A 15,929-nucleotide genomic window follows, 5' to 3' on the forward strand; every position below is an offset into this window, starting at 1 on the left:
ATCTCACAATGGGATGATGTCATTTCATGAGTTATGCAGTGAGACTGGATGGCCCTTTAGCAGAAGACAGCCCTCGGAGGGAGTTACCAGGGGTGTGTCATGGAAAAGATAAAGAACACGGCCCCACCTGGTTGGAACAGCTTATGAAGATGGTGATAGAATTCATACTTTTGGTTACACCTTACATTGTAACCTAAGACATCAACCCAGGCTATTCTATGACTTCATGGTTCTATACCAGAATAAATACTTTCTTCAAAAGATACATTGCATTTCTCAGGTGAGACAAAATTGCACCTACGGATGAGCATTCCTCTCACAGCTGTTGGTATTTACAAAGTCCCTTTAGCAAAACACCAGCACCTGCCAGCACACCTGGCTGCAATTACAGAGCAAACCAGAGCTGTCACAGCACAGGTTCCAGAACAAGTTAAAACTGTTTAAGTTCAATGTCTGCACATTACACTTAAGGGTTGTTTCTTTTTGCTTTTAATGATATGTGGAAGCTCCTGAATCACATACCTGGTATTACAACTGGGAAAGTTTTCACAGCCTCATTTTGGAAGTAGTGTCTGAAAGGCATCTTTCAAAAGATGTTTTCCTTGCTGTTGATCTGAGGGTTCTTCCATGCCATGAGAAAATGCAATTACTTCAGAGGGAAATCTATTGTTTATTACTCACGACTGACAATAAAGAGGACTACAGTTAAAACCAAAACCTCTCAGTTTATACAGTGATGAACAGATCCACTGATGCACTTTGCAGTATCCCCAAAACTCATTTCTGCAGTCTGTCAGATTGAACACCCCAACTCTGAGAAGTCAGGCTACACAGAGGGCACCTCAGTTACATACAGAGATGTGGTTTTCTCAAGGATGTTAAGAATTGCACTGTTTACATCAAACTTTATTGGCTCCAAATAAAAATGTTGTCTTGAAAGCCTCCAAGTTCAGATTCTAAAGAAGGGCAATTAGAGTTTAGTCCCAAATGCATAAAATTTTCAACTAAATGTTACACAAATAACATTTATTTTTTCCCATTGTTTATATTCTTACTCAAATCTAAAACAGCAACCATGAAAAGAAGACAAGAAACCTCTGCAGAGAAACTCTACAATGACTGACAGACACATGGACAACACAAGGACACCATTGACACCATCACTTCCTTTCCACAAGGGAAGATTTTTTTTTTTTTCCTATTTTCAGCATTCACATATAGTCTTCAAATCCTGCAAATAAATACCTGTCTCAGAGTGCTTCACAAGCACCCCAAAGAAAACTATCTACAAGTAATACTTTCAGCTACTTCCTCATTTTCAACACTTCCAACAACCATCACTTTTACGTGTCTGAACTTTCATAGCTGGGAAAGGTGTGTGTCAGCTACAGATTTAAGGAAGGATAATGCTTTCTGTCTGAGTATGCTTCCCACTAGCAAGTGGCTTCACCAAGTATGGCTCTACAGACAGGAAAAGCTGAGGAGATGTGTGTAGAAGAACCACTGTCAGACTGGATTCATGCCCTGCCTATTGAGAGATTACACCATTACTTTGAAACCAACTCAAGAAGAGTCATCAGAGTCAGAGCACTGACAGTGGAATTCTGGCCCCCACGCAAATCTGCAGAAGAAACTCCAGAATTTTACCCCTGATATATAAAACCTTGTAGAGAAACATTAGTAAACAAAGTTTTGAAGAGTCAGAAAAAATTATTAAAAAAAAAAATCCTTCTAAGTCATAAAAACCATTTCAATGTGAAATTTGTAAAATATCACCCTATTTATTCTCTCAGCTTTTCTAGCAACATATGACTTTACTATAACATATCTGTAGAAATCTGATGATGACGAAACAGTAATTTTTCTTAAATGTAGTTACTTAAACATTTGCCAGTTTGGAAAGTTGAGCTCAAGTCTCTTTCCAGAGCAAAACATTGCACACAATTTTCAACCTATTCCCTTCTGATTGTCCATGTCACAGTGGGTATGGCACGTAACAGTCTGCAGGGGAGCCAATGCTGCTCACAGGGCTCCGTGTGTTGGACTCGTAAGAATTTGGAGCAATTTCAACCACACCATCATTTTGAGGGGTTTCTCCTTTCAAAAAGTCATCATCTTCATCTTCAGAAGTACCCTGCAAAAATTTAAAAGGATCAGTGAGAGCAGGAAGATACTGCCAAATCTTAATAGAGACCTGGATTTACACTGTGATTGTCATGACCAGCTGGAATGGTAAAAGAATTAGATGTACTCTGATTATGAAATATGGGAACTAAATCACTTCTACAGGGTGGATTTCCCAGTGACATCATCATGTCCATTTTCTGAGCACAACACGGCTCCTGTACTGTAGAAGAGGGAAAAGTGCTCTCAAGACAAGAATGAATAGATTCCTAAAGCTTCCAAATTTCAGTCACAGTTCCCCCTAAATGTATAGTGTACCCTTATCTACTTAAAAAAATATTCTGCAATAAAAGCAGCTGATAGCTGAACTGTGCTTGGATCAGGGAAGACTACCTTTTTAATGGGTTTCTTCAGATTCTCAAGATCTTCAGCACTCAACTCTTCCCAGAACTGATACATTGGATCAATAGTCTTCTTTGATCTGAGAGAGGAAACAGAGCAAAGAACGAGTTCTTGTATATGCAGTAGGGGTACATTTTAATTTAAACCTTTGACAGTCTGGTTAAAATGCAGAACATGAAAGGTACTAAAGATCAGGGAGAAAAGTGAGCAGCAGAAACACTGCTACAGGTTGTATTCATTATTTTCTAGAAAGCACAAAGGCATTGTTTACTTTTTATTCTACCTTTTGAGTATGTAGGGATCAAAGGGGAAGAAGCTGTCGAGGGGGTTGGTGCAGGTCTGCACAAGGTCCCCCCCTGTGCCGCTCCGCACAACAGGGATGAACTGCCTGTTGTTCCTCTCAATAATCGTGTAGCAGAACACCAACTGGTATTTCCTTTAAAAAGGGAACAAAGAGAAGATAAGCACTTCTGGCACACCCAAAGCAAGAATTTCAGATGGATCGTATGAAAACAAAAAGTTATTTTTTAACCAACATCTTCTCTCTTCCATTTTCCAGCTGATATTAGGAGTTTGCAAGATAGTCACAAGGTAAGGAGTCTGTTCTCTTCCTCTAAGCTCCTATAAACTTTATGCCAAGTACAGCCACACTGGCTCCAACACAAAGCAATCCATTTCATAATACTGCAGGATCTCATTGAAACTGAACTAGGAATAAACTTATCACACCTGGAATATGGGCAGTGTTATGCCTCAGATAATATTCAATACTGTGCCTAACAAAACCCTGTGCTGGTTTTAGATATACACAAAATCTGCACCAAGCTGAAATTGAAGTAAATGAGTAGGTACCTGGTAATGGCAGCAAACAAGTTGACAACAGAAGGGATACAAATCTTCAGGGGGTTTAGCTGACACATGACAATGCGCTCAAAATTTAAACTCTGCAGATATGACAGACCTTCAAAATAAGAACAGTGGGCGAATATAGGTTAGGTATCATATAAACTGAACTTAATTTCTAAGAATTTCCAGTGTGACAAGCCTGCACTCTGCACACCACCACAGAAGCACATCCTAGGGCACTCTCACAGTGGAGGTCTGGCCTCAACATGTGTACAAGCCACCTCCTTTTATTTAGAGCACAACAACATAAACTTGCAATCAGATACTTGACTGAATTGACCACTACAAAACACAGCAACAGTAAAACTTCTAATGAATCCTTTCAAACCTAATATACTCACCTTTCCTTAAATTTCCATCCAGAAGTTGTTTATGACGGAAAATAAGCGTATAGAACACTGCCTGACACGTAGAATAGAATGGCCCATGGAGAGCTACATCACAGTAGGCATTAGCTCCTGTATCCTGATTATCAATGTATTTATGCAACCAGTTCACCAGAAGATCCAGACACGCTTTTACAGTACTGTAGTGCAAGGAGAAAAAAGAAGTGTAAAAATAATACCTGGAATGGTGCAGAAACGATGTTAAACAAATATTCAAGAATCTCAGTGGTTATAAAAACATCAGTAAGAAAATCTCTTCATAAAAAAATGATTCTGTTATGAGCCTTCTCCTTTATCTCAGCATAAAATGAATCAATCGGTACTGAAAACCCCTCTCAGTGAAAGCACAGGGTGCCAGATGAGATGAATCCACAAACACACAGTAAACAATTAAAATCCTTGGCTACAGGTAGTACAGAGCAATGCCACCCATGTCCACCAGGTAATTCCAATATCCAACTATCTCCAGTGTTAAAGTCACAACCCCAAACAGCATAAAAATATAGAATGTGTACATAAAAAAGAAGACATTTTAACTCTTCTGTATCAAAATACTAGAACAAATTACTTCCCCATTTCAGAGCCTGCATAAAATGCCTAGTATTGGGTACTAAAAATATCTGCTTCTGATCATCAGATACACTGGGAATCCATGACTCTGCCTGAAGTCAGCACAACCTACCCATGCTCAGCACTTCTTGCTAAGTGAAGCCTTAAACAACAAGTCATGAACCTCAGCAATCATCAGTCTGCATCCTGTACATGCAAAACTTTCCTGGAAACTTCAAGACAATACTGAACCAGTATTGTTGAAAGGACAATCAAGACTCTTGATTCAGGCTTAGTGGCAAAGCAGTGGGAATAGAAGACCAATTCTGTACTTAAGCTCCACAGTAGCAGGAATTGTTTGGTTCTGCTCATGAATGACAACAACTTACACAATGGGAATAAATTTAGCTCTTGCCAAGAAGCTGCCAATATAACTCCCAGCGGTCTGCCTGATTACTGAAGGATTGTTTGGATCCTGCAGTTTCTTCCAGAGATGGTCTAAAAATGCTTCAGCCAATCCCTGGAAAAAAGATACATAGAAACTGTGAGTTGTTATACTGGTGACACTGTTTAAGTGATAGATTCCTAACACTCAACTCCCATAATTTCCATAACCAAACCATTAAAAACATCTACCTATAACTGCAGTAAATAACTATTCCTACACATGATGGAAGAGTACTCATTTCTCTTTTTCTTAGCTGTAAAAGAAAGAACAGTTTGTTGAGAGAGATGGGAAAATGGAGGGGTGGGGGAACAACAAACAGCAGACAGGATTTTCAAATCAAAGAGCTAACAGACAGCATCTTTGAGATAGTTTTGGGATGCTGAAGAAACATGCACACCATGTCTTGGGTGCAAGAGTCCAACTGATTCTTGTAAAAGAGATCAGTTTTAACCAAGTTTGTTCCTTCACACTTGCTAAGATTCCATCTGTAAGTGGTTTATGAACAACATGGGAAGAGCAACCATAAAAAAAAAGAAAAGAATAACAGAGAAGGAAAAGAAAGCAAAGATACTAATGACTCCTGATGTACTTGCTATCTTCAGAGTAGAATTACAGCAGAGAACAACTGTTTTGTAAAAAAAAACCAAAACAAGGTGCAGAAATGACAGAGGACGCCGCATTTTAAATCCAGTTTTTACTCACCAATTTAAAGCTGCAGATGTAAAACATGAAATACTGTACGTGACAAGAAGCATGGGTTGGTAAAATGAGCTTGTCAAAAACAGAAACTAAATCCCGATACAAATCCTTTGTGTTGCTGATGTCGAGCTTGCCTACACAACAAAGAAACAGAACAAAATGAGCCATTTCAGGGTTTTTTCCCCACCCTTGTGCTGCAGAAGTGGTATTTTATATCTTTCTACACCAGTAAAAAATATGTAAAGAAAAACTGCCAACCTGACTTCCCAGTTGATCTGACATCTAAAAATCCAGGTGTTCAGTTCTACTGCTTTTAAGGTGGTGTAAATGAAGAATCTCTCTGTGTGACTGTGCATACAAGCCATCAGACATGCAAACTTTGCAATAACGTGTTCACTCAGAAGAGCAAGAAAAAAACCACTAAGAAATAAATCACCTGACTTACATGGGGAAGATACAGCATAATGGTTTTTAAATATTGTTTTAAATACATAAATCTAAGGAATTCAAACCCTTAATACATAACAGTGGAAGATATTTTTTTCCCTGTAACAAAGCCAATTGATTAATGTGTCTGGTTGTTTTGATCTACGTCCAGTCCTTGTGATGTTGAAAGGATCCATAACTCTAACACTCAAGTAGAGCAAATAATAAAAACATTTATACCCTACTACAGTTAGGATACAGTATCATCTTAATGGAATCAGAATGTCTCCAAGTGAAGACTAAACCTTTGAAGTCCTAACTTTACCTCTCCCAGTACCTGGGCAGAGGCAGGAATGTGGACTACAGGCTGATAATGGCAGAGTTCTGCTCTATCTTGCAGCACAGAAAGCAAGAACTCCTCTTATGTGTTTCTTACTCAGCAAAACAACAAATTTGGTTATAGAGCAAGTGTACTCACCATCCACGTGGCAAACATCTTTAATATAGGAAAACAGGATGGTCATCAGGATGTCCAGGCGCTCTGCCAGTGGATGGGCCATTCTCTCAATAGTGGGAGAGACAACTTTGTTTCCTTTTCTGTCCTCATCTTCCTCCTGGTAGATAAAATGGCACGTGCAGCTCTTATATACACAAATCATGGAGACAGTAATTACAGAAAAAGTGAAACTAAATTTATCTTTCAGAAACATGCTAAAGTTTCATCTTTTTTTTTTTTTTTTTTTTTTTTAGCAAAGCAGTATCCCATTATCCAGTATAAGCAAATTTTTGCACACTAAGCCAAGTACCACGAATTCTTTAACTAGCTGTATGGCACAAATGCTTGTGTTTTTACATAATGAAGTTGATTTGCTGGATGTACACTGGGTGTTTACATGAATAAAGTCAATACCTGAGAATACATTTATCATTTATCAGCTGTTCAGGTTTCAAGAGCTGTGTGTAGTGCAGTAACAACAAAGCAGTAATGAATTCCTACATTTAGCTCACAGCCACCTCAGAAGTGAAAATTTTACTGAAAAAAATTTTAATAGAACAAGATAGCCAACCATATCAAAAAGTCCCTCCTCTGTAGATTTTTCCTCACTAGCACAGTTATTAGCAGTTTCTTCAGCATCTTCGATATCTTGCTGTGGAGTGCTAACCTACAATTGCAAACAAGAAATTAATTTCTATAAAACCATTACAATAATATGAAATTGGTTTTTTTATTATTCATAAAAAAGACATGAGTAAGTTCTCAACAAGATTTTGTCCTGGACTAAATAAACATTTTAAAAGGGACTACATGATGTGCCATACACGAATGCACACTCCAAACTTTCTGAAACTTTACCTCCCCAACATAAGCTCTCCCCAGACTGTTACAGTGAGGCAAAAAGCTGTGATGATTTACAGTGCTACACCTCCTGTCTTTTTTTAGGACTGTAAATCTTTTTACTTCAAAGAGATGACACGACCAATCAACCACACAAAGGGAAGCACATTCTCTGCACATTAGCACTGATCACCACAGAACAGAAGTTATTTGGATTCTGGCAGAGATTCCAGGCAGGGTATAACAGTACACACCATACAGTTACCCTCAGGTGTGGGAACATCTTTATTCTGGGAATGGAGTGTAAATTTGACTGGGTTTATACTCATGATCACAAGCATATTTTTTGTCAAGCCTGAACTGAAGTGTATTTCATTTCCTACTCTGTGTATTTTAACACCGACCTTCCATAGAAGATAACACAAAATAAACTTACATCCAACTTCAGCAGCTTTTCAACAATAAGCTCCAGAATTTGAAGCCTCAGAGTTGGAAGGTACACTGTAACTCGCAGTAGGTTATGGACATAACATTCCTAAACCACAAAATTAATTGATATCCATAATAATGTTAACAGAAAGTCAAATTTCTGCAAAGGACTTCTAGAAAACAAGTCTCTTAATTTCTTATCTAAAGACCCAGAAATAGGTTTAAACAGACTGTGTTAAATCAAGAGTAAGTTCATGTATAACATAAACATTAACTTTCAGTAGTTAAGCTGTGTCACCATTAACTGCTTAATCTTCTATTTCCATGCAAATTTTCCCCACTAACTCTAGATAGAGTGTAAAGATTCTATAAGAGAAGGTATTAATTTTCACAGGAGTTTATGTCTAAACTTTCTTTAGGAAACTGAAGCATATGCCTCACTGTATCTAGAACCAGCTATAGTAGAACTGCTTGAAATGAGACCCAATGCATCTTTATTTCAGATTATTATAATATACCAGCAACAATTCTAAATTGCACAGCTATGCCTCTTCAGTCATTCTGATTATAAACCAAGCAGCTTAACAGACAAGTTTTGTGAGCATGCATGGGCCCACCCATGTGTACACAAATATGTACAAAAGACAACGTTGCAACTTTCACAAAGCAAAACTGTAAAGTCAGTGCATAAAATCAGGTAAAGTGCCAACATTTAAGTACACCATAGCCTGTGAATATGCATTATAACACAACCTTTAATTACATGAGCACGTATGATTTTTCCACAGACCATCTTGCTCATTTTTCCACAGGCTTGGCCAGTACATAAAATGGATGGAGATAGTTTAATGAGAAGGTATAAACTGGAAATATTCAACAATGCATGGATGATATTTTATTACACTTCATTTGAGCTTTGCCCTGAAAACAGCTACGCATTTCTTCACATCTTGTTCCTCACCGAGCTGCTAAGTAAGTAAATAAATCTCCTAATATCATTTAAGAGCTATTATCCCCCCATTTTACAGATAGGGAGCTGGTGCTTAAAGTTATTTGCATTAAGACAACAACAACAAAAACATAAATTAAAAAAAAATTGCAAGGTATATAAAGAACTTTGGGGAATTTTCAGTACTTGATGAGTTCGAAACACAGCTTCAACTGAACTTGGCTGGAGGAGCAAGGCTTTGCCATTCTGTAACATAAAGTGCCAACATATCAAGTTGGAACAAGTAAATATAAAGATCAAACAAGAGCCATAACCTGTCAAAAGTTTCCAGCTTGTTTTTCAGCCCACAAGCACTACACCAAAGTTGCAATAAAACAGCTTAGGGCTTTACACTACTGGTGATTTGGATTTCACCTGTAATATCTCTGGTTTGCTTATCAAATCCTCCGTTCCTCTGACAAAGACTTTTCAGGGTTGATAACTGTCGCTGTTATTCCCAGAGAACGGCGAAATCACAACATAGGTGCAGGTTTAAGGATATGGCCAAAGCAGAGCTAAGACCTCATTTAATGAATAGCTCATCTTTTATAGTATAGTTCGCAATAAAGAAATCACATGATTGGCTTATTCACTCACCACCTCTCAAGGTGATAGGCTGAGCAGTAAGACACCCATTTCCAAATATTATTCTCACAAGACTGAAAACAATTCTACAGTTTCCACAACAACTTGCAGGTGTAGAAATAGCTTACATTCTTACAAACTGTTATCCATCCAGTTTGCATGAGAATGAAAGCTTTCACAGAGAAGCTGTGAGAAGCTGGATTTCTCTGTTTCTCAGCTAAAGCAGGAGAAAGGAAAAACTTCACAAATGCTACAGAGCTGGAAAGTTTCTCTGCTCTTGCCTTTTAGCCTCCACAGATAACAAATGAGACAGGTCTCCCTACTGCACAACCCTGAGACTCCTCGTCAAAGAGGTCCATGGTGTGCACTGATTAAGAAAGCAATCCTGTGGAAAAGATATGCAGTGATGTCATTAAAGATGAGCACAGTGCTTATGCACAAGGAATTCAGAATGCTTGGACAGCCTTACACTAAACAGACACAATACTATACATGGTTATTACATATATAATTATTATATCTATATAACAGTACTCTTCAAAAATCTGCATTGACTGCCATCAAATCAGTTGTAGTACTATACATGACATTTATACATTTAGAAAAACAGGTGAACAAATCAACAAAAATAGTCACAGCTCTTACCAGAGTTCTTTCCGATTTATTAATGAAAGGGAAGAATTCCACAAGTATCGGCATGAGAAACTGTGGAGTCCTATAATTAATTTTAAAAAAAATCAGACCTAAAAGTTATAGGTTTGCAAATATTGAACTCCAGCACTCTAAAGACGTACTGGAATAACCTTATTTCACAGTAACTTTATTTTAAGGTAAGCAATTGTATAAAATGTGGTTTGGCAAGGATCACTGGACAGATAATAAGCGGCAAACTTTCACAATGCACTTGTTAGAAGCCACTTCAAATATCACTATGGACTAGAGAAGAATATAGAAGCCACTATCAACACCACTTTTCCTACTTCCCATTTCTGTTAACAGGATTTCCAGCTGCTGATGCCTGACAGAAATTTCACAATGTTTATATATAGCATTCTACCAGTTAGTGAATACTGGGAAAAATCATGCAATGAAACAAAGTATTATACTTCCAATTAAGAGGGGAAAAACCCATCAGTTCACAAGCTTTAAATCTTCAAGGAAAGAACACACAAACCCAAGGGATTCTATACTTACGAAGGAACATATCTTGCAACAGTTTGCAATGCTCTGTGGCATGTATCGAAGTTTTCAGAAACGTCTAGAGAAAGAAAAAAGTATTCTTATGCACTTGGTTACAGAAAACTAAATCAGGAACCAGTAAAACCAGTTTGCATCAACTACACAATTGAAAGATTCCCAAGGAAACTGCATTGGCCAAAATGTTATTTTGAGGGGGTGTACATTGAGGTAAATAAAATGGAAACCAAGCAACTCCTAACTTTTCTTTGGCTTTGAACAATCTAGGACTAGGAATGTTTTCCTATGCATTCTATTCCTACAGATACTGCACTAACAGGAATATTTTGAAAGTAATGAGGAGTGGGTCAGCACACGGTTCACTTGAGTACAAGAGAGTCTTTGACTTGGGAATTTAAGGATGTTTCTTGATGTTTTACTTTACCTCAGCCCAATTAATTTTGTAAAAAAGGAGCAACATGCACTGTATACTTTTTTAGTAAAGGCACTACAGCAGCATATATATATCCTTTATACTCACTTTCATCATCATCATCAGAATCTGAAATATCCACATCATCTTCTCTGATGGTTATTCGAGCTAGCAAAAAGTGAGATTATTATATCAAAATTGTATAAATCTTATAGGTAACAAATTCAATAGCAAACACACTGGACAACAGTCTCCACCAGGACTAAAGCATCAAAATTAGCGACAAGACTTTCTTAAAGACTTTTATTAACAGAACCAGGAGGTTCTTGAGAACATCTAAAATGATCCTCACTTCAGCTTTTGGTTTTTTAGTAGTAAAAATACTATACAGTTCATCCATTTCCAAGGCATCTTCAGAACAGGACCTGTATTAGCAACAAGAATATGTCTTCTAAAATCTAGGTACAGAAAACCATCTGTATCACAATGAACATGAAAAAATTCAATAACCCAATAATTAATTGTGTCATGGATTGTATTTATACAGACCTTATCTATCTAGGGGTTTTGATAAGCAAACAAAGAAGATTAAGAGAGAAGTAACTTACGGGGGACAAACTGTGACACGATCATCCGGAGGCATGGCCTGAGATGGACAGTTTGTGCTGACACCAGATTGCCAAGAAAGCCCAGATATTCTTCCACTACCTCTCGGCTCCTTCTCAACCATGGCAGCTTCTAAAAGTAAGCAAAGATCAAGATGTCAAAGAAGGACGTTTCTAGTACTGAACTCTTAATCTTCCCACGTAGCAAACAGATATTTACCAGCAAAATGCTGACCAGTTGTTCAAGCTCTTTGGTCAAATATGCAACAGAAGCTCGAAATTCATGCAGCCAATTAATGATCTGGGCATCCTTAAAATAAGCAGAAAAAACAGGTAGCTATTCAAATAAACAGTATTACGTATTAGCAGAAAATAACAAAATCCTTACAAGTCAAAGATGAATTGTTTACAAGTCAAAGATTAATACAAATTGTTTTCACACTAATATGAAAGGAATTTCTTTAAGTTTGTGTCCTCACCTTTCACCAATGAAAGCTCTTGAATGCAGAATACATTCATGTCAACTCCTAAACCAACAGCCTGCCTGGAATACTTCAGTCAGACTGAGCAAGGCATGCAATCTCACTCATAAAGAACATAAAAGAATTTTTAAAAAATGGCATTCCATCTCAATTTTCTTTTCTCTTCTGCTCTAGTTAAAGCAGAAGGAACATTCAAGTCTTGAAACAGCAAATGTGGGTACTTGTAGCTATACAGAAGAGCTGTGAAACAATACTTCTGGGTATAACTACTAAATGCATATCTATGTTACTGCATAATGAAACAAGATTTAGTGAGAACAGAAGGTAAAATTTGATGCAACTTTAAGGCTATGAAAGTCAGAAACCACAGTTTGATCTACAGAAGTGTCTCTATAATCAAGCATCAGCAACCTGAAAAGATGGTATCTGGAACAGACTCAAAGGGTACAGCAGAGTCAGTAAGCATGAGACACCATTTATGACGATCCTGCATATATGTATGTGTATAAATAGACAATTTTTTAAATTCTGATGGTTTCCACAAAGAAAAAAGCTGTTAAATACAATTTAAATGTTTAAAGCAAAGAATTTGTGCAAGCACCAGAATGACTTGTCTGGTGATTACACTCAGACAAACTTTAAATCATCAGACCCCTGACTATCAAAGTCTTACCTTTATGTCTGGATCTGACAGCTGATGCTTTAACAACTCAAAATCCGTGGTATCACCCTAGCAGGGGAAACAAAAATAAAGAGATTACTTTCTCTTTTGTTTTTTCTTCAGTAAAAAATACCAATTTCATCAATGTATCTGAACAACCAACTATTGCTGAACAGGTACATCAAGAACACAAGAGAGGCAAGGCAGCTCAGGAAGGCTGCAGCAGCAGTAACAGGGTGCTGTCCCAGAAGACAACCGAGGCTGCTAGCTCATTTTCAGCTGCTCTCCCTGCAGACACAGCTGGATCCCTGTGCACACTTTGGCATAAGCCAGGTTTTACATCCACCCAGCCACTGAGGTTGACTCACGGGGGAAATCTTTTCACTCACACAGCAACACCGCCTGGCACAAGCCTACAACGCTCAGCTGCCTTCAGTTTTTTTCCCTAAGCCTTCAGACGCGGTCTTGCGTAAGGCGAAACGAGTCTTCTCACGGAATGACCCCAGGAACCAGCAGCCCGGACGCAGCGCAGGCCCCCGAGAAGCCGCAGTCACCTTTTCGTACTTGAGCAGAATCTCCGTCAGGGTCCCCCCGAACCGCACAGTCTTCCTGGGCGGGGAGCTGATGAACTCGTCCGCTCCCAGCATGGTCACGACACCTGCGGGGAGGGGAAGCCGCGTGAGCACCGCTCGGAGGCCCGGGGAACCCCTCGGACCCTCTCCTCAGCAAGGAGAGCCGCAGGAGCCGCTCCCCGTCCCGAGGGTCCCCCCACCGTCCCTCCTTGCCTTGCGGTGGCGGCGGCGCCCCCGCTATCGGGGCCCGCGGCGCCGCACCCCGCGCCCGGCGCGTCCTGGCTGCCCGCACCGCCACATGCCGCTCCGGCGGAAACAGCGCGGCCGGGCGGAAACAGCGCCAGGCGGCCCGCCCCTCGCACCGCCCAGCGGCACCGCCGGGCGGCCCCGCTGAACGGGCACGGAGCGGCACCGCCGGGCGGCCCCGCTGAACGGGCACGGAGCGGTACCGCGGGGCGGCCCCGCTGAACGGGCACGGAGCGGTACCGCGGGGCGGCACCAGCGAGCCGGGACGGAGCGGCACCGCCGGGCGGCCCCGCTGAACGGGCACGGAGCGGTACCGCGGGGCGGCACCAGCGAGCCGGGACGGAGCGGCACCGCCGGGCGGCCCCGCTGAACGGGCACGGAGCGGCACCGCCGGGCGGCCCCGCTGAACGGGCACGGAGCGGTACCGCCGGGCGGCCCCGCTGAACGGGCACGGAGCGGTACCGCGGGGCGGCACCAGCGAGCCGGGACGGAGCGGCACCGCCGGGCGGCCCCGCTGAACGGGCGCGGAGCGGCACCGCCGGGCGGCCCCGCTGAACGGGCGCGGAGCGGCACCGCCGGGCGGCGGCACGGAGCGCCGAGAGGGAGCAGCCGCGCCGCTGCCCCCGCCCGCCGTGCTGCGGGCGGACCAAGGGAGCCGGGCAGGGGCACGGAGAGGGCATTTCCCGCCCCGTACGCGGGGATGAAGCCGGGCAAGAGGACCGGGCAGCTCTACTCTCGTCACCGTTCCGGTTTTAACACTGACTCCCGGTAGCGCTCCCACTCCCGCGGTGCGTGAGCCGTCCGCAGGGAAGCGGAATTCCAGATTTATCCCCAGCGCCACGGTGGAGCGATCCCATCCCGGGTTCGTTCACAAGCGAGCGCTCCCCGACCCCTTGGGCAGCTCCTCCCGAGCGGTGAGAGCCGCGGGCAGCCCCTCACAGCACAGGTGACACCAAGGGCACGGCCAGCCTGGACAGCAAGGGTTATCAACTAAAAACTGCAATCCGAAGGGATAAACTAAATGGTCAGAACAACTTAGTTGAGATTAAAGAGGGCCAAAAATCTAAACAAATCTAAACAAAGCGGAGTTTGACCTTGGGAAGCAATAATGGATTTGCTAGAACAGAGGGATAGGAACTTCAAGCGAGATTTCTGGATGTTTTTATCCTCTTTGTGTAGGCTAGGTCTGTATTGAAACACCTGTCATTAAACAAAATGTGTTACGGACTTTCTGTCTTGGAGCTCGTAACTGTTTTTCCTCCCGAAACATTGTATACACACACAAATTCTACTGCTAAAGCAACCTAGGTGCATATGAACAGAGACTTGCACTTCCAGTGTAGTTCTTCATAAACGTTCAATCTGCTTGAAGCTTACTTTGGCTGAATATGTAACATTTACTTCACCAATTCACACAAACTAGCTGCAGCAACACGTGCCATTGTTTGACCTTAGCCCTCTCCACTTTCTCAACTTGCTATACACTTATGCTTCTTCTCTACACGAACTGCTACTGTAATAATTATGTCCCTCCCAGCAACTCTCACAAGTCACACCAAACAGATTTTTGTAGGCGTTACTAATAATTTAATCTTTCCCTGATAAAGATGTTCCCATTTAAATAGACACTATATGGCACATGAAAACTTCCATTAGATGCAGTCCACATTTAAAATCTAACAAGCATTTAATCCATCTACATAGTTAGAATTCAGGTGGTTGGCATTTTTCCTTTAGCGGAATGTAGGATGACATTTTGAGCTAGTTTTAAGGCTTAACTAGATGCAAAAGACTCCTGTACCCACACTTCTGGAACTAGTCTGGTTCTTTGTGGTTTTGGCTAAGTTTTTAAACAGCATGCATGGGACTGTCATGAATGTCTAAAGGAATTCCAGTTTTAGCTGTACAACTCTGTTCACATAACAGCAAGCAGTCCTAAACATGTCCAAGAGCTTCCTTCCAGTCAACAACACGAAAGTGCTTTGACTGGACTTTGTGCTGCATTGAACACAGCTGATAAGGATATCATGAAACTAAAATAGTGTTAAATATTTGTTAATGTTTAACTGCAGATGATTCCCAGTTTCTATTTAGTATTAGCCTTCCTGATTTCGAAGGCAAATTTATTTCATGGAACAGCAACTGGATTTTCAAAAAGAAAATAGTTACAATACTTACAAGAGGTGTCATTGCTCCACAGCAAGCACTGTTTCTCTCCTTGTTTGGACACAACATCCCAGTAACCTTCTAGTGCTTTAGTGCTTCTCTGTGCTTAACATCCTCCTTCACTGATGGATCAGCTCCTATATCTAATTTTTAAAACACATATACTATTCATACGAGTAAACTAGTTGGAACTCCACCTAACTTTTAGTGAAGTTGCATTCTAGCTACCATCTTATGCAACAATCATTAAGTACTGATATTGGAATTAAGATTAATTACATTGTAATATACAATGAATGCAAAGCCCTGC

The 15,929-nt window shown here is 40.9% G+C and overlaps 1 protein-coding gene across 1 annotated transcript; it reads right to left on the bottom strand.

Moving 5' to 3' along the window:
• Nucleotides 1–650: 650 nt before the first annotated feature.
• RRN3 (RRN3 homolog, RNA polymerase I transcription factor) lies at nt 651–13,521 on the bottom strand. Its single transcript, XM_048320926.1, has 18 exons — nt 13,421–13,521; nt 13,190–13,293; nt 12,648–12,704; nt 11,713–11,802; nt 11,496–11,625; nt 10,996–11,055; nt 10,473–10,536; nt 9,924–9,993; nt 7,713–7,811; nt 7,008–7,103; nt 6,419–6,554; nt 5,518–5,648; nt 4,757–4,887; nt 3,774–3,958; nt 3,379–3,487; nt 2,810–2,962; nt 2,518–2,605; nt 651–2,134 (listed from the first exon to the last, which is right to left on the bottom strand). The coding sequence occupies exons 2-18, from the start codon at nt 13,280–13,282 to the stop codon at nt 1,976–1,978; spliced, it is 1,851 nt and encodes a 616-aa protein (XP_048176883.1). The 5' UTR covers nt 13,283–13,293; nt 13,421–13,521; the 3' UTR covers nt 651–1,975.
• Nucleotides 13,522–15,929: the final 2,408 nt, after the last annotated feature.

The sequence above is a fragment of the Corvus hawaiiensis genome, chromosome 16, assembly GCF_020740725.1.
Source record: "Corvus hawaiiensis isolate bCorHaw1 chromosome 16, bCorHaw1.pri.cur, whole genome shotgun sequence".
Classification (NCBI taxonomy): Eukaryota; Metazoa; Chordata; class Aves; order Passeriformes; family Corvidae; genus Corvus; species Corvus hawaiiensis.